This window comes from Canis lupus, chromosome 3, assembly GCF_048164855.1.
Source record: "Canis lupus baileyi chromosome 3, mCanLup2.hap1, whole genome shotgun sequence".
In the NCBI taxonomy this organism is placed as follows: Eukaryota; Metazoa; Chordata; class Mammalia; order Carnivora; family Canidae; genus Canis; species Canis lupus.
This window is the reverse complement of record NC_132840.1, coordinates 59,589,512-59,614,531: the sequence shown is the minus strand read 5'-3', so window position 1 is coordinate 59,614,531 and position 25,020 is coordinate 59,589,512. Positions and strand designations below refer to the sequence as shown.

The following is a 25,020-nucleotide window of genomic DNA, read 5'->3' as shown; positions in this document are numbered from 1 at the left end:
TTTTACAGATGAGGCCAAGTCGCGCACAGAGAAGTTGTTAACTAGTTCAGTCACACAGCAAGTCCGGTGCAGGTGGCAGTAAGAATCCAGGTAATCTGGATGCAGGCCCAAATTCTTTATTGCTGGGCTGTTCTACCCTCAATGCCAAGAATTTGCATGATCACAGAGGGGTCGTTAAAATGATCATCCCAAAGCAATGGAGCCATCTTTCCTCAAAGGTGTTTTGTTCCTCCACCTCTAAAGCAGAGAAAGGATGCTGGCCACCCATCAGGATGGGTTCCCCACCTTGACCTCTGGACTTTGACCCCAGGGCCCGGCTCTTGCCCCCTCCCACCCCTCGCTTCCCACTGCCCATGCCCACACCCAGTGGTCCAGCTCTCCTCCCCGGGTGCTAACACCCCACCCACTGTTCTGTGGAAGCCAGGCCAAGATGAGCCTAGTTCACAGCCATCTCTTCCACCTGCACACTCGAACAGATCCCCTTCACCAGGCTTAGACGGAGTGTGGGCTTTCCCAAAGGAAGCAGCACAGTGCCATGCACAGAGCTAATACATTAAAAAGGTTGATTGACCAACTAATTAGGAGAGGGTCCTCAGGTTGTAAAGTCTATGTGGTATGCAGCATGACAGGTGTGACATTTTAGTTCTTAATTTTATGTTTCCTATGGATATTAGGAACATAACTGGGAAATTCTCATTCAATAGGCATTTAATGTGCACACACTGTATTAGAAGTGAAACAAACTGTCCTGAGCTCTCTATCCCAGTTGCCAGGTGCTTTCCAGATAAATCCACAGGTACAAATTGCAGATTCTCATCCCTACTCTTACAACACAGAAACATGTATTCCAAATTTGCCTCCCCTCAAAGTCTTGACATTTCTTGCACGCTCCTTATCATCTTTGGGACACATGTCAGTCATGCCTCCCTCCCTCCCTTCCTTCCTCTTCCCCCAGTGAGGGACTCGAACCCACAACCCTGAGATCAAGAGTCTCACACTCTAGGGACTGAGCCAGCCAGAGGCCCCTATTTTTTCCATTAAAATATTTTAAGTCACATATCCATTCTGTGAATGCAATGAGGAAATAGGAGAATGTAAGACCCCTGCTCTTGAATCATCTGCCAACTGTATATCGTCATGGCAGTGCTCTCTCTTCACATGTGGGAGGTTGTAGTTTATTATGTGATAAGAGTTTACAATTACTTTCAGAACATTACTTTAAAAAAATATTTTATTTATTTAATTCATGAGAGACACAGAGAGAAAGGCAGAGACACAGGCAGAGGGAGAAGTAGGCTCCATGCAGGGAGCCCAATGTGGGACTCCAACCCGGGAACCCAGGATCACACCCTGGACCAAAGGGAGGCACTCAACTACTGAGCCACCCAGGTGCCCTGAGAACATTACTTAAAAAAAAAAAAAAAAGATGTTATTTATTTGGCAGAGAGAGAGAGACAAGCACAAGAAGGCAGAGCAGCAAGCAGAAGGAGAGGGAGGAGGCTCCCCACTGAGCAGGGAGCCTGATGAGGGACTCCATCCCAGGACCCCGGGATCATGACCTGAGCCCAAGGCAGACACTCAACCAATTGAGCCACTCCGGCAACCCAGAACATTACTTTTTATTCAGGATTTTAAGTGGGACAAATGAAGCCAAGGCATCATTATGCATTCTACAGCCCTAGAGATGTAAATCTTTATGTAATAAAATGAAACTCAAATTTAAAAAGCTAACAGTTCCTATTGATCAATAGAGCGATGTTCAGTTTTCTGCCACAGTTTCAACCCAGAATTAATTAGCTACTAAAATAAAACACATGGAAAATTGAGGGCTTACTTAATTCTTAATGCAACAAATATGAACTAGATTTTTAGTTCTTTGTGACTTTCCCAGTTTTTTTGTAAAAAAAAAAAAACTGTATTGTTGTTGATTGTGTTATGGATGGAATTTGGTCCTTACACTGCTATTCCAGATAAATTTAAAGAAAGGCACCGTGGTATTTGTTTTCTTCTGCTCTAAGCAGGCTCTCTATACTTTTCTTGAATTAACTTGCAAAATAAATGTTTACCTATAAATTGGCATTAAAATTAAAAATTGGTAAGTAAAGCAATATTAAAATAGATCATCTGAGAGAACAATGTTAAGACATTTCCCCCACACCATAGCAGTGATATAAAACATGAACGTGACGCTTGATTGGATCCACAATAAAGTAAGAAAATGTCTGTTCGTGACTCTTTGTGGAAGGGTAGCACACACCATTAGAGTCCTGAAAGAGATAAAGCCAACTGTTTAGTCTACGATGACATTTAAATAATAACATATTTAATTAATATATGTTTTCTGTTAAAATGTCATGAAACATAAATGAAATCTTTTACAATAAATTGATAATTGATATTTTAAAACTTACTGATGGCCCCATCTATTGTGCTGTATAAGCACACATAATTCTTGACCTTAAGGAATTTATAGTCCAAAAGGAAATTTTACCTTGTTAAAAAGTGTTTTTAAGGTGCTAATATTGCAAACATCTCTACTTTGCAATTTTCTTCTATCTTTGCTTCCTTTTAGATTGTGGCCCTTACCAACTATGAGGGAAGCAACTGTTTATCAACAAAAAATGCCCAGGGCCAACCCAGTAGCTGATACACAATAGATACTCAACAGTTGTTCAGTGATTGAATAGAGATACTTAGAAACTGATTCAAATGTGCTAATCATCTTCTGTCTGACCCTAGAATTTGAGCATCAGATTCTGTGATATAAAGACATTTATGGCATTTGCACTTATTTGCCTCATAGATTGCAGCATGGCTGAGCTGAGAAGTGCGTCCTACTCCATCAGTCAGGCTCAGGTCTTCCGGCGGTAAGGACTATTATTAGACACGGACAACAGAAGTGGGGGGGTCGTGTGGCTCTCCAAACAAAGGCATATCTTATCAACTTTGAATTTTAACAAAGAACTAAGAATCATCATCCTTTCTGCAGGCATGATATCATACTTGTTCTTGCTGGAGTTCCCACAGCCTCTGAATAACATGAGACCAAACTGATCGCTCACGAACCCCACTCAGGACTTACATAAGCCATGACTTTAAAGACAGAAGAAGTAATTTGTATTTTCTTGGTCTGAGGATTCTTTCGGACACTAAAATAGGGAAAAAGAGGTACATTTTGAATACAGCAAGCATTGGCATCATACATTTAAAATACCGAGCCCTTTTAGTATTCACGTGTTCTTATTCATATACAACAGAAATACATAGCGTCCACCAAGACTAGTTTGAAAAGCACCAAGTCTGCAGTTTCATCCATGGACGGGGTGAGGTTGCCCAGACCAATGGCAGACAATGCAACTGGATGGACGGTCAGAGGCTGTGAGGTCTGATGATGAAGGTCTCCTGGGCCAGAGACAATTATTGGAAGAAGAGGAATTGGTAAGAGTCAGATGGGGGTGTAGACAGCTACATGGGGCAGGTATGAGCATGTGAACCAGGGGATTAAACCATCTCACACACATGCCAGTTCTGCCCCTGAGCCATCATTGTTGCACTCTGGGCAACATGAACTCTCCTGATGTCAGTTCTCTCCCTGTGAAGTAGGCATGCTATGGCTCCCTGTAGGGTTACCCGAGAATTGAGTGGGATAAGGATAAAAAAACTATTTGTTGGATTACGGATGATTAACTTGTGTTGAATGAAATCGTTTTCTCCCAGTAGGTCTCTCCCAGTCTCTCTTCCCAAGAAGATTCCCTGTGGCAAAGTGTAGTGGGAGAGGGAGTGGGAATGAGGGAACAAGCCACGGAGAATGGCACATGTTATCTTTGCCGCTCTGCAGTCTGCCACACACTTGGCGTGCAGCTCCTTTCCCTGTGCAAACACATGCAGCATGTAGGACACATGTAGGTGACATCTGACAGAAGATATCCCTCTTCTTCACTTTATTAGGGCCAAGCACTGCTTCTCCTTCACTCTATGTGAAGAGCAATGTGGAGGCAGAGAGGAGGAGGGAGAAGGATGACAGTGCTGAGCATGAGTGTGCCTGAGTGTGAGCATGAGTGTGAGCCTGCTTGTGAGTGTGCATGAGCTCGTATACCTGCTGGAGTGGCCAGACCTAAGGGTCTGGGTTTCAGGGGTCAAAGTGTTTATCTTTAAAACATTTCATTCAAATTTAAACCCAGATATCATCCAATTAAGTTAATTTCTATATATCTCTTAAAGTGAGCAGTTACCTAGAATGGTCAGTGCAACATGTTTACAGTTAATATGGGATCCAGCCTCAGAAATTAGCATAAATGATTTTAGGAAATCATTATTTTATTTCTAAACCATTAATACAATCACTCTTTTAAAAAACTATATGGAAATTATGTTCTAGCACTCTTAAAAGCCATGGTTATCTGGAGTGAGTGAGTGAGTGAGTGAGTGGATGCCACAGACCTGACGCAGCATGATTGTTAGTTGCATTTCCTAGGGTGCTGACCACCATCACTCTACCTTTCCTTTTCTCCTAGGAGATTTCAGGCAAGTAATAGTCTACCTCATCTATAAAAAATAAGACAAATTATTTTTAGAGCTACTTTAAAGTAATGGTGATATAGTAACAGAGGTAATAAAATGGAATAATATGGTTTATTTCTATTAGGAACGACCTTCTAATAAGGTTCAAATGGTAGTTCCTTTTCTGTAGGTAACATGTTTATGGTGTTAGTATGTTTGAGTGACTGTACCATTCTAGGTAACTCTGCTCACTTTAAGAAACAAGAATCCTGGGATCCCTGGGTGGCGCAGCGGTTTAGCACCTGCCTTTGGCCCAGGGCGTGATCCTTGGAGACCCAGGATCGAGTCCCACATCGGGCTCCCTGCATGGAGCCTGCTTCTCCCTCTGCCTGTGTCTCTGTCTCTCTCTCTCTGTGGTGTGACTATCATGAATAAATAAATAAAATCTTAAAAAGAAAAAAGAAACAAGAATCCCACTGCTTAATTAGCATCTGAAGCCATAACGTACGCCTCTCTGATAAAATCATAAAATTTCACATCTGGGATGGATATGCAATTTGGAAAACCCCTCTAAAAACTCTGACAAGAGCATGTGTTTAATATTGGAAGCAGAGAAGACAAAGATACCAATAGTAACTATGCAGTTATTTCTGCATAGACATTTCTGAAATGCAACAAAACAACTGGTCATGGACTCTCCAATGGAATGGTTCTAAAGTACTACCTATATTTACAAGAACCCTAATCCTTGAAAAGGCATTTTCCAGAACATTTGAAAAGTGTTATTTTATAGGACTTGTAATAATGGATGAGGGAAAAAAATATCTCAAGAATTTCTTGTTTTTCCCCTCTGAGCCAGACAGAGCCCATTAAAATCAAGCTCTGTAACGTGGCCTCCCCTCCACTGACACCAGGGGTGGTCTTCTGGTCTGCAGTGGATTGGTGATGATGTTTGTCTCCAAGGGCAGGTTAGATAATGCAAAGCAGCTACTGTGCATACAATTAGAAAGACAGCAGATGCTTTTCTAAAAAATGTGAAAACACCCAAAATTCAAGGGAAGGACAAGAAAAAACAAATGTGGTTAATCTGGCTCGTACCAATGACTTGTTTGGAAATTTGGCTCAGGATTCTGAGAAACTCCTGATGACACCTGGAGTTGCACCTGTGCTTCCCACATTCCTTGATAACAGCTACTCTGATCCACCCTGGATCCTTCCCTTACCCAAATGATGCAGCATCTCGCCCAAATCAACATGACCGAAGTCAGAAAGGCACAAGCGGTGCCAGTGAGTGAGAAGCCAACCAACGTAGCTCTGAAGGGATCCCAATCATTTAATCCATTCAATTGTTTCCTGTTGGCACTTAAGCCATCTTTAGCAGATATTTATTCTAATCATGGTTTTCTACCAAAGTTGCTTTGGGAGGACAATTCCACATTTCCTCCTCATTCAGCAAAGAAATTCATAAGTATGCTTAAATTCGGATTGTCCAGAGAAATATTTAATGTCCTCAAATACGAGCAGTGGTATTCTGGGACTAGGCTCCTTCCCATAGTGCATGGAATGACAGGGGACAAAGCGCCCCCTCTCCTCTGCCTCGGGAGTTCTGTTCCATCAGACAGCCCTACATGCGCACAGCCACCCTGACAATTTCTGAACTCCCAGGGTATTTATTACAGTATCAAGAGCTGCAAACATTTGCCTATCCAAAATTGAATGTTTGATTTTATGAAAATTTTTACTTAAAAAAGATTTTAAACAATTACTCTATGATATGTGAGTTTCCTGTAATCTCGTTAAGCTCAAGGACTATGTGAGGCTCCTCTTGTCATCTCTCTGGAGCCCGCCAGAGCTCTGTGCACAACTTCAATACCTGCCAGCTGCCTGATAGAGGGATTCTGTGGACACAGTCTGTTTTTTCTGTGGGATGCCCTGAGTTCTGACACCTCATTTCACAAGTGGCCATTACCCCTGGAGTGTACGTTTCCTTAGCACCCAAGGAGCGTAGGCGAGAGTCACAGGTGAAAAGCCAAGAGGGTAGACAGATGCTAGGGAAAGTGTTAGCTTCCTCAAAGTTTACGTTCTGAAGGTATTTCTATTTCAAACACTTCCAACAGAATACCCTTCTCCATGGCACATTCCCTCAGGTTCATGTGGCCAGTGGAGCACAGCACACTGTGCTGGCAGCAGCGTGTGCACACGTGTGTGTGAACATGTGCTGTGGCACACCGAGGGGTATTAATCTATAGGCAGTGCTAGAAACCAGCTTCCAAGTTCTCATGAACTGCAATGATAAGGACAGAACACTTTGGATATAAATATGTATATGTTTTTCTGAAATTCTAATATATCTGCACAATCTTTATATATTGATGATAACTTTTTCACAAAAATCAGAGGCAAATTAAAGAGATTTTTTTTTGCTTTTAAACCATATTTAAAAAGCTTGGTAAGAACAAAATTGTGTAGTGTGTTGTACAGTTACAGTACACACAGAACAGGGTGAGAACTGAGGTTAGTGGAACAACCAAGAATCTAATGAGAAGCTCATTCTGCTCTTTTCTTAGTAAAGTAAAATTTTGTAACTAAAGCCCTTTGCTTTCACTATTCCTATCGCTTCAGCCTATAAAAGTGATAGAGGATCTGTGACACTGAAAAACTCAATTCGATGAAAGTATAAATAAATGAATTATAAAGGTTTTATTCCAGTTTGATCTTCAAAAAGAAAAAAAACAAACAAACCCTAGTGGGATGTGTGAAACAAAGTAGGATTTGGTATTAATTTGAAAAGGTAAAGATTTTGCCCAGATGAAAATTCTTCCACCTCCTCAGAACAAAGGTAATACATGTTTTACTGTTTGCCAAGCAAATTCGCATGTGCTGAGGGATCTGGCATTCTCCTGAAAGGTGCAGAGGGGCCTGGGGGGGGGCGGGGCGCAAGTGCCCACAGGGACAGAGCAGCCGTGCGGGGTGAGGGGAGGCAAGGACAGGCAGGTCCCAGAGAAGAGCGCTTTGAGCCACGGGGGGCCCTGACCCGGGCTGGGGGCACTGGCTCCTTCCACTCTGGATGCTCAGAGAACGGCAGATGCCGGGTGATCCCACCATGAACCACCATATGTTCCGTGAGCCAGAGGTGTCCTGGCTGTCATCGGCAACCTTACCTCACTAGATCTTTATAGAGAAGCTTTGTGGTTTCCAAATATGGATGAAGCACATCTTCATACTGACAAAGTGCTCCACCGAGGCAAAGATGTTTGAAAAGACAAAACAGGAACTCCTCTCTATCAGGCTGGCTGAACACTTCATATTTTTCTGAGTCTTCCACAAGCAAAACCTATGGAAGATGATAAAATTCATCTTAATGTAACATGATTTGAGGTTCTAATTTTTGTTTTCAAAAGTTTCAATTTTTTTTTAAAGATTTTTTATTTATTTATTCATGAGAGACACAGAGAGAGAGATAGAGGCAGAGACACAGGCAGAGGGAGAAGCAGGCTCTATGCGGGAAGCCTGATGTGGGACTCGATCCCAGGTCTCCAGGATCATGCCCTAGGCTGAAGGCAGGCGCTAAACTGCTGAGCCACCTAGGGATCCCCAATTTATTTCTTTATAAAGAATCTTACACCTATTTTAAGAACCAACTCAGAGTGATCTGTGAGACTGGCACTCACATTCCATCCATCTTCTCAGCAGGCAGTGACATCCAGCGAAAGGACTGAATGTGCATCTAAGCCTTCTCTTCCTGTCCACACCTTCATTCTCATTTATATCATTAGTCATTGTTTTGCTACTATTGCACTGTTAGTGTGGAGTTGCCCCAAATCTGGGCAAACAAGGAGCCGCAAATAAGAGGAAGAACCTCCCTACCCTGTAAGGCCTACGGCTGACCCCATATTGGTGTTTCCAGAGCAGAGCCCCAGGTGCATGTATGGCCACTTGCCTACCATCCCCTCCCCACCCGTCTGCTCTGTCTTGGACTGTTCAGGTAAGTCGTCCCTCAGGCCCACTTCTTTCTCCTGCTGGCCCTCCAGAAACACCCCAGCCATCTACACTGGCCCTTGCTCTCTGGACACCCCGTTGCTCCTTCACAAGACAGTGTGCTACAGACAAGTAGCACTGAGCTGAACAAGGTGATGCACACATACTATTATATACGTTTTTTTAGTTGACTTGTTTATACCTCAATCTCCAATGAACATTTGTCACAAGGTCACCAGACAAGAGGCATTTTAGCAACAATCAGCTCTGTGGTGTTGGTTACATGCAGGTGACTTACACTGAGCTTATGAGACCAACACTGCACATAGTAGACAGGGAAGGGGAAGGGGCGGAGGTTCACTGCTCCCTGGGTGTGCGCATCTCTCCTCCCTCCCCACAAGGAAATGAGGTGATACTGAAGCTACCTAAAGATCCGGCCTAATACAAGGGTGACTAAAGCTCTCAGGAATGATGAACGAATGCATTCCTTACATGAGCACTCTCCTTAACTGAACTGATTAGGTCGTGCAATTTAAAGATGACAGGAATGAAACTGTTTGGGGAATAAATGTACACACAGCCCCAGTGTGGCTAATGCCTATGCACTCGCTCACATGGGGCGGTCAGGGTCTAGCCCCAGGGAACAGCCCTGCACTGGTTAAAGAGGCAGGCTGCCGAGCCTGGAAGCCAAGCTGGGAAGGAGGTTGATATTGGCCCTTACAATACACACTCTGCCAACACAATCTGTGCTTTGCGGTTCAGGTGAAAGCTGGAGGTCATTTATTTTCTTTCAGCCAGAAAGCAACCAAGTTAAAACCTCCTCCCCTGTTGCTGCAGAGCAGCAGAGCATGAGAGCATGAGTGAGCCAGAAAATTAGGGGCCCAGCTCTCCTTCTGAGGTGCTGCTCGTGGAAATGAATAGGCGGGCAGCTGGGCAGGTCACACCCGCCTCTGGGCCCCTGGGCAGGTCAGGGTCTCTGCCCCAGGGGTGATGAGCTCTCTGCAACTGGGGCTGGGAGCCCTGAGGCAAAGACTGGCGGGCCATCGGTGCTCAGGGACAGAGACAGCTGCCCCACTGCCCACAGGGGAGGACGCCCAGACTAGCCCAGAGGCACTTTCTAAGGGTGACTTTCCAGTCCTTGGGAAGGAAGAGTAGAAATCATCATCAGGTTCTCGCTTGGTAGCACATACATTATCTTCTGTCATACGTAAATATACCTTCACTAAACTGAAGAGCAACTATACGTAGTCTCTTCAATTATGTTTTGGTTATTCTCAATGACTTAATTTTAGTTTTTTCTTCAACTAAGTGTTCTTTTAGGTGTTCTACTAGTGTAGGTGAACACAGACTGGCTGGAGGCCTTCTAGTCCCTACAGATGACATTCCTGGATTTGCAATAAATTAGACTTCTGTTATCTCTCTTCTCGATGTAGGATAATATTAGGAATTAATAGAAGTCGTTAACATTCCTGGAACCTTACTAAGTGCCAGGCATGAGCTAGGTACTCTGAATGCATTATCTCACATAATTCTTACATCATTCCTATTTTATAAAGAGAGGTCAAGTATCAGTCATTAAGTAACAGAGCCTAGATTTGAGCCTATGTCTATTCAATACCAAAGCTGAATTTTGGGGTTCCCTGGGTGGCTCAGTGGTTAAGCGTTTGCCTTTGGCTCAGGTCATGATCCCAGGTCCTGAGATCGAGTTCCACATGGGGCTTCCCAGCTCAATGGGAAGTCTCCCGCTCCATTTCCCTCTGCTGCTCCCCTTGCTCATGCTCGCTTGCTCTTTCTCTCTAAATAAACCAATAAAAAAAAAAAGCCCTAGTTTTAACCACTTTGTAAATAGTCTTTCTCCATAATTAAAACAATGATAATAATACATTTCATTTTAACATTTCATATTTTTTAAAAAGTGCATTTAAATGCTTTCTGAACTCATTACCTCAACAATTTGAAAAAGACTGGGTATTTTTATTTTATTATTATTTTTCAATTTAATTTTTTTTAGATTTCATTCATTCATTGAGAGACACAGGAAAAGAGAGGCAGAGACACAGGCAGAGAGAGCAGCAGGCTCCATGCAGGGAGCCTGATGCAGGACTCGATCTGGGGACTCCAGGATCATGCCCTGGGCTGAAGGCAGATGCTCAACTGCTGAGCCACCCAGGCATCCTGATTTTTAAATTTATTTAAGTAATCTCTGCACCCAACATGGAGCTCAAACTCATGACCCTGAGATCAAGAGTCACAGGCTCTTCTGACTGAGCCAGCCAGGCACCTCAAATGGGCATTTTTTAGAGATTTATTTATGAACGTGCGGAGGGGCAGAGGGAGACAGAGAGAGAGGATCCCAAGCAGATTCCCTGTTGGGCACAGAGCCTGACATGGGTCTTGATCTCAAGAACCAGAGATCACCTGAGCTGAAACCAAGAGTCAGATGCTCAACCGACTGAGCCACCCAGGCATTCCACTCCCTTCTCATAAATAAATAATAGGCATTTTAATCTCTATGTTGTACAGATAAGTAATCTTGGGACTCTAGATATTGAGTCATTTGTCTAAAGTGATTATCTTATAAATAGTAACTCAAGAATTAGGTAAATAATCTATGTCTTCTGATTCAAGTTTAATACACTCCTCAATAAAACAAAAATAAGTTAATCAAATGGCTTTTTAAAAATCTCAGCAGTGATATAAAAAGATTTTTATCACAGAGATATTTTATTTATTTATTTTAAAAAATTTTATTTATTTATTCGTGAGAGACACAGAGAGAGAGAGAGAGAGAGAGAGAGAGAGGCAGAGACCCAGGCAGAGGGAGAAGCAGGCTCCATGCAGGGAGCCCGACGTGGGACTCTATCCTGGGACTCCAGGATCACACCCTGGGCCAAAAGCAGCGCCAAACCGCTGAGCCACCCGGGCTGCCCTCACAGGGATATTTTAAAATATTCATTTGATATGTTAAGAGCCTCATATTGAAGAAAAATTGAGCAGGTTGGGGTTTCTCTACCCTAGCACCACTGACACTCTGGGCCAGATAATCTTGTTGGGGAAGTTGTCCTGCACATTGCATGTTTAGCAGCAACTCTGGCCTGCACACATTACTGTCAGTAGCATCTGGCTGAAAAACTGAAATATACAAATAATTAATTTGATATTAAAAGTCCCATCCAAGGGGGATCCCTGGGTGGCGCAGCGGTTTAGCGCCTGCCCTTGGCCCAGGGCACGATCCTGGAGACCCGGGATCGAATCCCACATCGGGCTCCCGATGCATGGAGCCTGCTTCTCCCTCTGCCTATGTCTCTGCCTCTCTCTCTCTCTCTCTGTGACTATCATAAATAAATTAAAAAAAATTAAAAAAAAAAAGTCCCATCCAAGAAAAAAAACTACCAATGTAATGACTATTGCTGATCATTATTCATTGGTAAAAGGCATTTTATGTATTTTAGGCAGGCAAAATATTTTTGACATTAACCATTTCCTGAAGTAAAATGCTATTAGTGAAATTTTAAAAATCTGTACTTACTTTTCGTAACTCATCAGAAATAGGAAAGGAATCACAAAAAGAATCTAAACATTTAATAATATGTCCATTGGCTCGTACAATATCTTCATCATACAACCGATTAAAAAATGACATTGAAAGCTGTGTACAAGGAACATTTGTAGCTTCAATTTTTTTCACTTCAGCTCCTGTAAAAATTATTTTACAGAGATATAAAAGTTAACTTAGTATTCTCAATTATTTCCAAAACAAGTACCATCATGCAGAGATTCTAAGTAGCCACATATGAGATACATCTTGATATATTTAAAAGACCATTATTTTAGGGATTTTATTAAATTCTTATTTTGCAGTTTGCTTATTTTTATTAATCATTAAAAGTCTGTCACAAAATTTCACCGTTTCAGACCTAGATGAAGGATATATAAATTCGAAAATGCTTGAAAATGAAATACATTTTTTGTGTCAGAGGTGTTCTATCAGCTTTAATCTCTATGTCAGAGTTGCCTATAAAAGCATAGGAACGACTTTGTGAGATGATTTTGGATTTGTATTATGTTCAATGCCTTATAATTCATATTACAAAAACTTTAATTAACGTACATAATAATGGGTGTTTCTAAAGTCCTGAGGATGTCTTGAAAGTTTATCTCTCCATTTAAAAATTTCTCTCTTGTGATCTCATTTACAGTGTTTATTATGAAAAACAGCTTTCCCAGTCAAGGTGAGTCTCAAAGCAGGCTCTGATCAAGTCCTCACAAGCCTGGAATTAGAGACATTCACAAGCACAGTGTCTTTTCTCTCTTCCTCTGGTAGCTCTAGTTCTTTTCCTCAGACCTAACTTATTGCCAGGATGTGTCCTTGAGGAACAGACTTTCCATTACAAAAGGTTCTAATTAATGACAGAAAGACACAAGGATTGACATGACTATCTTTATTGTTGCCTCAATGAATCACTCAATTTCTCTCTGTTGTGTGCACCCCCTCCCCCGCCACACACACATAGATCTAAGGGCTGCTGTTCTTCCGTGTTGTCCCCACTACACCCCTTCCCCAGGGCTGGCCGGATAGCCCTTGGTGACCCCTCTCCTGGATACAGAGGAGAAATAGCCTGAGTCTGAGAAGAGTAACACTGGCGAGTAGCCATACTTTGTCCTCAGGCTGTCCTCCCAGAGTCCTGACTGCTAGGACCCATGGCTGTCGTCTGGTCCTCAGTGGGGCGTGCGGGGGGGGGGGGGGGGCATGATGGGTGTCTGGAGACAGGAACTGCATCTGTTTCAGCAATTTTAAGAGTTCTGCTGCTAAGAAAATCTCCTTTTGTTTCAGGAGGAAAGCCCTCTGGGGGATTGGGGCAAGGAAGACTGCAGAACATGACAGGGTGGGTCTGAGCCCCCACACCACCTGCCTGTCCCCAGACCGCTTGGCGACATGCCTACTTGGTAAGCCTACCCTAGCTCTGACGTGGGGCATGGCAGGATGGTTTGGATGGTGAGAAAAGGTAATGAAATCCAAACCACTTAAATCTGAGGCACGGAAACAGCATTTGCTCTGAACTGAATCACGTCCCTCCAAAATTAATATATTGAAGTCCCAAGCCCTGGATGTAATGGTATTTTTGAGCTGGTGGCTTTGGGTGGGCTCAGGGCTTCATCAAATGAATTCTGAAGGGACACAATTCAATCCATAGCACTCTGCCCCTGGCTCCCTGCCAATTTGTGTCCTCTTCTTGTGCAAACACACTTACGCTCCCCTAACAGTCCCCAAAGGGTCACCTCATCATAGCACCAACACTAGAGTCCAGAGTCCCAAGTATCACCTCCCTGTCACTTCAATCAGATATGGGTGAGATTGGAGGTACAATTCATCCCGGGGCAAAATTCCTCTCCGGCTATGAACCTGTGAAACCAGACAAGTTACATGCTTTCAGAACATTACGGGGAGAGATGGAAGAAACATTTCCATTCCAAATGGGGGAAGCAGAAAAGAAGGGCTGATGGTCCCAAGCAAGCCTGAGACTCGGGAAAGGCAAATTTCATTAGACTTTCAGCCTCGTTGGTTCTCCGCTCTGCCTCCCTGAGCCACTGAGGTCGTGGCCCAGCCTCCATGTTCCTGCAGCCCAGGGTGCCTGATGACCTGAGGGGCCATGCAGTCTGCTGTCCTCCTGCAGCCCAACGGCTCTCATGTCCGTGTCTGTCCCCACCCCCACAGCTCAATCCCACAGGGTCTCTGTTACCACCACCACACCTCCACCCAGCTTCTGCTGACATAGCCACCTGGGTCCGACTCACACACGTTCTCTGGACCAAGTGGTGGCTCAGCCATGTTTGTTCTCTTCAGATGAATTTTTCTCGTTTTTTTACAATACGAAGAGGCTGGGAATATTCCAGATCTTTGAGCTCTGGCTCCTCCTTCACAATTCCTTCTTCAATCCATCTCTTTCCTTCCTTCCTTATGAAAATCTGGGAAGACCCAGGCAGGCAACACCTGCTTTAGACCCTCCCAGCTGCACAGACAGTTTTATCACCTTCCACAAAACATGACCTCATTAGGCAACTTCTCTACCCTCTCACGGCTTGTCTTTCCTCCAGCTGCTGCTCACAAAGCCCAGGTATCTGGAGGCAACCTCATCAGACTCAACTTACCATCCAGGACAGGGCTAGGACGCACAACTCTCTCCTGGCCAATACCCATGGCGCAGTTTCAAGGCCCCTTCCACATCTCCAGGCCTGTTACAGACACACTCCACGTCTCTGTACCAACATCTTTATTCGTCCGCTTCGGCTGCTATCACCAAGTACCCGAAACTGGGTGGTTTAAACAAAAGACACGCATTTCCCACAGCTCTGGAGGCTGGGAGGCCCAGGATCCCGGTGCCAGCTGATCTGGTTCCTTGCGAAGGTTCTTTTCCTGACTTGCAGATGCTGCCTTCTCGGTAGTGTCCACACACAGTTGAGAACTCTGCTCTTTCTCCTGGCTTGAGGGCCCCTCACGATGTCACCTAAACCTGATTGTTTCCCAAAGGCCTCATCATTGGGAGTAAGACTTTGGGGGTTAAAGCTTCAACATAAGAATTTTGGGGGGAAAAAAAAATAAAAAATAAAAAAAAGAATTTTGGGGGGGACACAATTCAATCCATAGCATGTGCTATTATGTAGAAATATGGTAAAACTATGTCTCCAGCATTTACAGGATATGTACCGCACTACTATGATCACTTACAAAGAATGTATTTTCCCCCTTGATACTAGCATTAAAATATACAAGGTGTTTCCTATTTATTTGCTTGCCCAAGTTGGCGCTTTTCTGACAACCCCATTAAAGCTGAAATGGCAGAGGCAGGATAGTGGAGAGGTGGGGGTCTTGAATTCTGAAGCCTGGACTCGAATCTCAAGTCTGCTGAGCCCAGCCAGCTGTGTAAAACTGTGCAGATTACTTAGCTCATGAATCTGACTCTTCCTTCGTGAAACAGGGATATATAATAACATGTCTCTGAGTCATTTAAGAATTAAAGGAGGTAATGAATGTAATGCCCTTAACTGAGCACAAAAGAAGCAAACCTTGTACGTCAACCAGAAAAGTATGCAGCATGTCTCTGTAATGAGGGCCATGCCGCTGGTGGAGGCGACAGAGCAGCCCCAACAACCAGCAGTCCAGGGGCTACAGCCAGTTGTGACAGAGGTGCTTTCATTGCAATCTTCCAAACTAGTTCACCTGTTAGAAGAATGTCTTTTCTCTCATTTTAAATAGTGTTTACTTTGCTGATAAAGGCTTCCAGAGGAAAAAGAGGGAAGATGGTTGATGTATCAGAAAAAGAAAAGCTGGCAGAAGGAGATAAAAAAAAAAAAAACAAGCTAATGGAAGAATATGAGCAAACCACTGGAAACTTCTGCCTCTGAAATGGAGTGCGACCTCTCCTGCCTCATTTTTCAGAGTACTTCTAATTGGTTCTCCTGGGCACATGTGGAATTCTGGAACCTCTCTTTTTGCAATGCCTTATTTAAAAATCAGAAAAAAGTCAGTACTGTTTTGGGGAGTATGTACTAATACAGGGGAAAGTTCAACTTTTTTAACGAACCTCATTTTTATAAATGAATTGACTGAAGTTACTGTAAACATGTTTTATAAACACTATGATACATGCCTCTGATTATTTCCTTTTGAAGATTTTGAGCTGATAAGTACATTTCCTCACGTAGTTTAACTTTGTAAGATCACACTGTACCAGCATTTTTTGCTTTATAAATTTTGCAGTGGTCTTTAGCCAAAAGCAGTAAAATGTGCCCTATTAATTCTAAGATCATGAACTGTTTATGTAAGACAACTAGAATTCCATGAACACACAATGTACAAATTACCAAAACAACCCCATCTAACTTATTTATTTATTGATTTAAAGATTTTATTAATTTGACAGAGAGAGAAGGAGAAAGAGCACAAGCAGGGAGAGGGGCAGAAGGAGAGACTCCCATGGGGGGGCTTGATCCCAGGACCCCTGATCGTGATCTGAGCTGAAGGCAGACACTTACCTACTGAGCCACCTAGACGTCCATTTAATAAATGTTTTATAAAGAGCAGGGAGCCCGTGGGACTCAATCCCAGGACCCTAGGATCATGACCTGAGCCGAAGGCAGATGCTTCACTGATGGAGCCATCCAAGGGCCCTGGGTAATTTTCTTTAAAAAGATTTCTAGCTGGGCAGCCCCAGTGGCTCAGCAGTTTAGCGCCGCCTTCAGCCCAGGGCATGATCCTGGAGGCCCGGGATCGAGTCCCATATCGGGCTCCCTGCATGGGGCCTGTTTCTCCCTCTGCCTGTGTCTCTCCTCTCTCTCCCTCTCTCTCTCTCGCTCTCTCTGTCTCTCATGAATAAATAAATTCTTTTAAAAAAGTATTTAATAAAAAAAAGATTTCTAGCTATGTTTCACTGTAATATGAAATTATTATGTATATAAAGTTCTCTTTTTCAGAACTTAAGACTCTCTTCCATGATTTTATATATGATTTTATGAACATTCCATGGTGGCTGCTTCCTTGGTCAAAGTCCATTGCCCGTCCCAACTGATTTTGCCTAAACGCTCTCACATCAGTGGAACCTTCCATGACACTCTCCTCCCTCTGCTCCTGCTGCTAGGGTAGTACATTATTGTGCTATTTTTTTTACATGTCAGCCAGTTTCTTGAATACTCATTTTCTTGTATTCACCTCACTGTTCCCTGCATCTAGCAGAGTCCATGGAAGGTGCAAGTATGCAAGACATACTTTCCAAATGAATGAAGAGAGAAAACAAGTGATCTTGTGTGCTGCGCCATGACCGGAGCAGTGGGCTCCTAGGAGAGAAATGCAGGCCAGACTGGGCATGGCTTGGCGTGATCTTCTGACATGATCATACCAGCCAGTCATGATTCACAATGTGTATTTGAATAATGAAAATTCCTAAAGTAAAATTTTGTCACAATAATAAAACAGTCATCTGAAAAGATGACAATAAATTTTATTTACCTAATGTGATCCACTGTCCAGAAGAATCTGAAAGTAACTTCAAATTGGGAATAACATTTGGGTCTTTGAAAAAAGCCTAAAATACAAATTTGAAGGGAGTTAGAGACTTCATTATAAACAATAGTAAGAATTAACTTCTAAAACAATTATAGTAAAATTTCATTTAACTCAAATTGGGGAAGGACAATTTTAAATGGATAAAATGCCTAATAAATGTTTTGGGTTTTTTTTCTCCTTAATAGACAGAAAAGGAGCAAGCATGAGCATGGGAGGGGCAGAGGGACAAGGAGACGGAGACCCCCTCACTGAGCAGGGAGCCCAAGGGGGTGGGGAAGCTCGAACCCAGGACCCCAGAATCATGACCTGAGCTGAAGGCAGATGCTCACCCACTGAGTCACCCAGGCGTCCATCTAATAAATGTTTTATAAAGAGATGAAGTTTTGTTAACTTCAAGTATGAACAACACTGTACTATGGATATCTTTGGGGGCTTCATAAATAGAAAATAATGATTTCTAGTGAAAAGTAGGTGGTTATATATTTGAAAACTTTGATTTCCTTCAATCTTACTTTCCCAAGCAATTATTTTAGTAATGGCCACTCCCATCTCCTCAACTAGATCTAACTCTCAAAGTCATTAGCAACTGAATTTTACCCAAGGGGCACCTAGAAAATGGCACATTTGACCTCTCATTCTGCTCATTCAGTTCTGGTCACACTGAGCCTCTTAGTTTCCTTGAATGGGTCTTGTTTCTCAGACTTTAAACTTGCTAATTTCTCCACCTAAAAACAGTCTTTTTTAGTGTCATGGACAGTAGTTTAGGACAGCCTGACTGCTCAACTTTTAGGAATCTTTACTAGTTTTTAAACTATTGATCTTGTAGGTCAAGTCACAAATTTTGATCTTGATGTAATACTGATCTAGACTGATGAGTATTCGATCAAAGGGTAATAGGAAGACACCAAGGCGATCTAAACAAGGAAAGATGTGACTAGTCCTGTATTTTTACAGTTCATTCTGGCAGCAATGTGGAGAATGAGCTGAGGAGCTACTAAGAGGATGGTGAGGAGGGAAGGCACTGCTGTAATCCAAAAAGATCTGATGCTCACGTAGTTATCTACGCAATAGCAGGGGGAGGCAGAGAAGTGAATGGATCCAATGACTCCTTAGAAGGAGCAGACAGAGAAAGAAGGAACCACAGATGACCCCTGAACTTCTGCATGAATGTCACATAATGAGAAAGGGAGCAGTGAAGAGGACCAGGTGTGTAGAGTGAAGATAAATATAATCTGCAGGTATCTGTGAATGCCTACATGATGCCAAGCAAAAATCCCTGTTTCCATGGAGTTTACATTCTAGTGGTGCAGGGATACAGGTAAACATTTTACAGGTATCATGTATGCCCAATTACTTTCCTTAAGACTATTCCTCAAAAAAAAAAAAGCAAGTTGTCTTATAACTTAATACACTCTTTCAAGCTAAAGAGTGTGCAATTACCTGAATTTTTGAAAAGAAACATAAGCTGGAATTAATCTTAATTAATACTGATTTTGAATGCTTTTTAGATGTCTTCTGCAAAATTCAGTAAAGGGGAAAATTAAATTCATATATAGTCATTTTTCCTGGGGGGAAGAGTATCAACTCAAATGTTTTATTATCAACTTATTATTGAATTCTATAGGCCACTACAAATGGAAGTAATCTAAGTGACCTGCAGTGAATTGACAGAGCCAATGGAAAGAAGTCTTCATAAAGGCCCTTCAAATAAAGCAACACGAGAGTTGTTATATTGTTGAGGTTAATTATACACCTAAAGAATAAAAACAAAACACAACACTAAAAAGCCCTGCCCTGATATATGCAAATGATATTTTGGGTTTCTTATAGTATTTCCAGTGAGGCATTAGAAGGGATTGTCTATATCTCAGCTTTAGGGCTGCTGATGTGCTCTGGAAATATATTAGATGATTCACAAACAAGTCACACTGATAAAGACACTGATGTCAAACTATACGTAAAATTAGAATAAACTCATTTCACAAAATGTGAGAGTGGGAAAGTATTTCTAAATTAACATACTATTTTATATAATATAGAATTTTAAATGTATGTCTAATATATGCCACACATATGATATCTGACTAATTTCACCTATCTGGCAGACTGCTGGGTTTTTTTAATTTGCTTTTTTTAAAGGTTTTATTTTTAAGTAATCTCTCTACCCAATGTGGGGCTCTAACTTACAATCTTGAGATCAAGAGTTATGTGCTCTACCAACTGAGCCAGCCAGGAGCCCCTAGACTGCTGTTTTTTGATCCAGTATCAGTTCTCCTCTTCCTTAAGGAATCCAATTTTATTTGGGACAACAATGTGCTTGGCTCAATGTATGCGCCTTCCAGTCCTCGTGGCGCGAGGCCGTGATGTGTGAGCAGACATGTGGTGCAGACCTGTAGAAAGCACTCTAAGCTGCTTCCTTGCACGTTATGCAGAAGACGGCCCTCCTTACCCTTAGTCCCAGGGGGAGGGTAGAGCCCAGGGCTCTCTCTTGAGACTCGAAGCAAGAGCTTAGATTCAACAATCTAGGGGATTGCCACTTGGATGCACTTCAAGTTTAGAATGCCTGAAACTAAACTCATTTCCTTTGTTTATTGTTTTGCATTTTCTGTGGCTTTAATGGCGTCAACGACCACTGTGTCAACCAAATCAGAAACGCTCCTCCTGCACGTCCTCCTCTGCCTTATTCTCAGTGTCCTGTCAGTCCTAGAGCACTGCCTTTCTCCCAAACATTGCTTCAGGCCATCCTGGGGCAGCGGTCTGAACTCAGTGTACCCTACAATGTCCGGAGGACAAGAGTTTCCAGCCCGCTTTCTAACAACCTACTCTTCATATTCTGCCAAGGGAACCTCAGTATTTTAAATGTTACAGTCTTCCCGAAAGCCTCACAGTGACTCTTCATGAGCTAGATAGAGCCCAAACTCGCACGTGGCACAAAAGGTCTGAGATACCCTCCCACCCACCTAATGTTCTCCCTGCACTGTGTCTACCTGGCAAACTCCTCCTTATTCCTCAGGGCCAACCTCAAGTAGCTTGTCTTTTGTAAACCCTCCTCTGACCACCTCAATTAAAAGAAAAAGAAAACAAAAATGAAAAAGAAAGAGATGGTTTTCTCTCTTGTGCGCACATGGCAAATGTCACAGGACTTCTCGTTTTGCAGTGCAAGTTTGGGACGGTTTCTCTCTAATGGTGTCTTGTTCATCTGGACAGATCTAGGGACTACAGAAATGCTTGCCAAGGTAATGGTTCTTTCCTTCCATCTATTTTTTCTCTCGCAAATGAACTTTTGGAACATAATTTGTTTTTAAAATTGAAAAGGAAATTTTAAAATCTGGAATTCTAGTTTTAAGCAATACCCTCTGTTCAGTTATGAGTGTTTGGAGTAGAAATGACATGGAAGTTTGTGTCAAAAGGCCTCTGGCTCTTACCATTTGCTGGGCATTCTTGCACAAATTATGTAACCATTTTGAGCTTCCATTTCTTAAGCTGTAAAATGAGGCTCAAGACACCAAATTTACCAGCTTGTTGTAAACATTAGTGGCAGATGTATATATATGAGGTGCTGAAAGCTAAATGTGGCACACAAGAATCCACTACTACTATAGAAAAGGACTTTGTAAAGTAGTATGCAAATATTAATAACTATAACATTACTCATCATGAGCCAACCGTTTTTGCTAAATATTATATTATTTCCTTTAATCCTTTTTTTAGAAAGATTTGATTTTCAAGTCTTTTCTACGTCCCACATGGGGCTTGAACTCATAGTCCCAATATCAAGAGTTGCAACCTTCTATCGACTGAGCCAGCCGGATGCCCCAATTTCCTTTGACCTTAATAATCAATCAGATAGTCAGCATTATTTTCATTTTCAAGAATACTTCCATGCCAAGCACTGTCATCATTTTGCAGAAAAGTAAGTGGAAGCTGAGGAAGTGGCAAAGTCATGTGCTCAATGTCATACAGCTTGGTGGCAGTGGTAGAACTGGAACATGACACTGACCGGAGGCCACATCAGGGGAGAATCTGGGTTTGCATGGCCATCAGCTTATAGGTTCATTAGCTGCAAAGTAAATCCCTGTCTGGGCCACAGTTTGAGCTTTAATGCTTTCTGTTCTCCAAATTAGTTATAGGAGTAAAATCAATGATTCTATAAGGGCATTCCTTTGAACTGAAATATGGGAATATTTATAAGTAAACATGAAGATCTTGAAATTTAGAAAAAAAATTGTCTAGCATTATGAAACTCTGTTGTGCTTCACGGTTGAATCTTGAATCTCCTGAAGAATTCTGTCTCTGGAACAACCTACACTAATTTTACACCCTCCTCCATGCATTTTTCCTGACCTCCATGCCCCTGCCCTGGGTGATCTTTCTGTGCCTAAGGCACCTTAGCTATCCTCCATTACAGCAATTATTTTACTGTGTTTGTAGAGACGTTTTTACATTTCTAACTTCCAGAACTCTACATGCCTTGCAAGCTGGGATCAGGTCTCTTCATCTTTTCAACATCCTCCAGGAGGGATGTGGTAAATATTTGACAAATATTTACTGAATAGATGATTTACATTAAAATTTTTGCAGTACTTTAACTCAGCGAATTAAAATCTTGGCTTAAAAAATTTCTATCAATTTGAAAGCCAATGCTGGTATGAATGAAAAATATAAATATCAAGAAAATTAAACCATGATTATTTGAAAATGTCGTGTGATCATCAGTAGCCTCATAAGAGCACTATATTCTATTACTATTATAATGCTATTTTAAGGAAAGGGAAACATATTTGACCAATTTACCCTCTTTTAAGGGTTGAAAAGTGCCCGTCACCATCCCCTCATCTGTGTCTTTCCTGGACCCTCAGCAAGTCACCTTATTTGGAAAGCAGATTGTTGAGATATAATTAGTTGAGAGGTTATACTTGAGAAAAGGGGTGTGTGTGGGGGGGGGAGGGGGGGGAGTCCTTCATTCCAAGGCCGGTGTTGTAAGAAGAGCAGAGGCGGCCATGGCACCCTGGGGTTTGACCAAGGGAGAGTCCACCGTGTGCACCTGCGTCCCGGGGACCTGCACCCAGCATCACCCAGGGACCACCAGCACCTGCGCCCCGGGGGCAAGCAGCCGCCAGGCAGGGGGAAGAGCACGCCCCCGCTGACAGCTGGATTTCGGACCCGCAGGCTGCAGCACCACCGGACCCCCCGCTTCCCGCCTTTCGGGGCGTCCAGGCCGGGGCGCCGTGCTACTGGGGAAGGAAGCGCGCCGCAGCGGCCACCAGGCTGCCCCCCTCACCCCTCCGCGGGGGATGGCCTGATGCTGGTCGGGTCAGCCGTCCTGCTGCCTGGTCCCCGCGGCCCCGGACTCCGCCCTGGGCGCCGCAGGCCACAGCAGGCAGCCGCTCCCCCGCCGCGTGGCTCGCTCGAAGCCCGTCTCCCCGCCCCGCCCCTCCACCAACCGTGAGGAAGTCGTCCCTGCGGTGCGCCTGGAACGTCTGGTCGAAGCCGAACGCCTGCGCCGCGACTCGGCCCAGCATCGACCTGCGGCGGGAGGGGAGGGGTCAGCGCGGGCCGGGCCGGGCCGGGGCGGGGCGGGGCGGGGAGGGGCGGGGCCGGCTGCAGGGCGCACCCCGGCCCACCCCCCCCCCCCCCCCCCGCCGCGGCCCCAAGCCCCGCCGGGCCTCGTCCTGCGCCGCCCCGGGTCCTACCACTGGCGGAGCCGGCTGGCGGTCTCGGGGGCGCTCAGACACCGGAAGGTTTTCTGAGGCAGGAATCTGAAGCAGTAGCCGCCCGAGTCCTCCGGCTCCCCGGCCGCCATCGCCAACGTCGCTCGGCCGGAGCGGGCCCGTCTCCATGGCGACGCGGAGGCCGGGCGTCGGCGCGGCGCGGCGGGGGCGGGGGCGGGGGCGGGGCACGCGGGGCGCGGGCTCGGGCGGGGGCGGGGGCGGGGGCGGGGCGGGGCGGGGCGGGGCGGGGCCCGGCCCGGGGGACCCGCCCCTCCCGCCGCGGCGCCGCCGGCTCCTCCCCGCCCACGGGCCTGGGGAGGTTGAGGCAAAGGAGCGCGGGGGGTCCCTGCCAGCCGTGATTACTCAGCGTGCATTGATTTCCTCGTTTCAGACCTGCTGTCTCGGATTCCTAGATAAGCTTCATGACCGAAACATTTCTGAAGAAAGTATTTTGAATTAATTAGGTTTATTTTGGAAGACACGTGTCTGTATGACTAGTTGGAAAACTTCTCTTTTACCATCCACCCAGGCACCCCGAAAAGATTTCTTTCCCATGCATGCTCTAATAAAGAGTGCTGGGTGATACAAACATGCTTATTTATTTTTATAGATATGTAAGGATTTTATTTTTGAATAATGTCTATAACCAATGTGGAGCTTGAACTCAGAACTCTGAGATTAGAATCCTGTCACTTTAGCAACTGAGCCAGCCAGGCGCCCTGAAACATATACTTCCTATTTTCTTTTCTTTTCTTTTCTTTTTTTTATACTCCCTATTTTCTACTGAAAATTGACTTTTGTATCTATAGTTTTTGTTGTTTTGTCTAATAGCAGTGTAGCTGGACTTACAGTGGTTCGAATTAACGGTTTTTCAGCTTTACGAGGGTGCAGGAGCAATACATGTTCAGTAGAAACTACTTGGAATTTTGAGTTTTGATCTTTTCCTGGGCTGATCCTCTTATGTTGCTGGGCAGAGGCTGCGTCCACAGCTGGTCAGCCGAGTGAGCTCGAGGGTCAGGAGCCCATAAACTCACAACCACTCTGTACCCATACAACCACTCGTTTCACTTTCAGTATAATGTTTAACAGTTTGTACGAGATATTCAGCAGCTCATTATAAAATAGGCTGTTAAATGCATTCACTCAGTTGTAGGCTAACGTAAGTGTTCTGAGCACGGTTAAGGTAGGCTAGCCTGAGCTATGGTATTCAGTAGGTTAGGTGGAGTAAATGCATGTTTGACTTATGATTATTTTCAATTTAAGATGAGTTTGTTGGGGTATAATCCTATTACAAGTTGAGGAAGGAGATACGCATTATTGTTCGTTGTTGATTGTTGCATTGCATTACTATGTCACCACTGATCCTATCTGGTTGTTTACGGTTTGAGGCTATTCTGAAAGTAGTTATGAACATCTTGGGCATGTTTTTTGATGAACTCACACTTATTCCTTTTGGAAATACACACAGCATTGGAGGTGCTCAGTCATAGCATGTAAGTAAACTTGTTTTACTAGATATGGCCCAAACATTTCTTTTTTAAAAGATTTTATTTATTTATTCATGAGAGACACAGAGTGAGAGAGGCAGAGACACAGGCAGAGGGAGAAGCAGGCTCCATGCAGGGAGCCCGATGTGGGACTCAATCACACCCTAAGCCAAAGGCAGACACTCAACTGCTGAGCCACCCAGGCATCCCAGCCCAAACATTTTCTAAAGTAGATCAATTTACACACCAACTTGCATGAAATTTGAAATTTACAGTTATTCTA

At 43.7% G+C, this 25,020-nt stretch overlaps 1 protein-coding gene and 1 long non-coding RNA gene across 3 annotated transcripts; both read right to left on the bottom strand.

Moving 5' to 3' along the window:
- Nucleotides 1-1,595: 1,595 nt before the first annotated feature.
- CFAP300 (cilia and flagella associated protein 300) lies at nucleotides 1,596-23,416 on the bottom strand. 2 transcript variants are annotated; one of them, XM_072821743.1, is made up of 7 exons: nucleotides 23,233-23,389; nucleotides 22,984-23,065; nucleotides 17,483-17,558; nucleotides 12,008-12,174; nucleotides 7,662-7,834; nucleotides 3,083-3,149; nucleotides 1,596-2,267 (listed from the first exon to the last, which is right to left on the bottom strand). In XM_072821743.1, exons 1-7 carry the CDS (start codon nucleotides 23,340-23,342, stop codon nucleotides 2,139-2,141), a joined length of 804 nt encoding a protein of 267 aa, XP_072677844.1. In that variant the 5' UTR covers nucleotides 23,343-23,389; the 3' UTR covers nucleotides 1,596-2,138. The 2 variants fall into 2 exon arrangements, with proteins under 2 accessions (XP_072677844.1, XP_072677845.1); XM_072821744.1 differs by lacking the exon at nucleotides 17,483-17,558 and having other exon boundaries at nucleotides 23,233-23,416.
- On the bottom strand, nucleotides 12,906-14,799 carry LOC140630843 (uncharacterized). Its single transcript, XR_012028527.1, has 2 exons — nucleotides 14,629-14,799; nucleotides 12,906-13,882 (listed from the first exon to the last, which is right to left on the bottom strand). It is a non-coding gene; the product is annotated as an uncharacterized lncRNA (long non-coding RNA).
- Nucleotides 23,417-25,020: the final 1,604 nt, after the last annotated feature.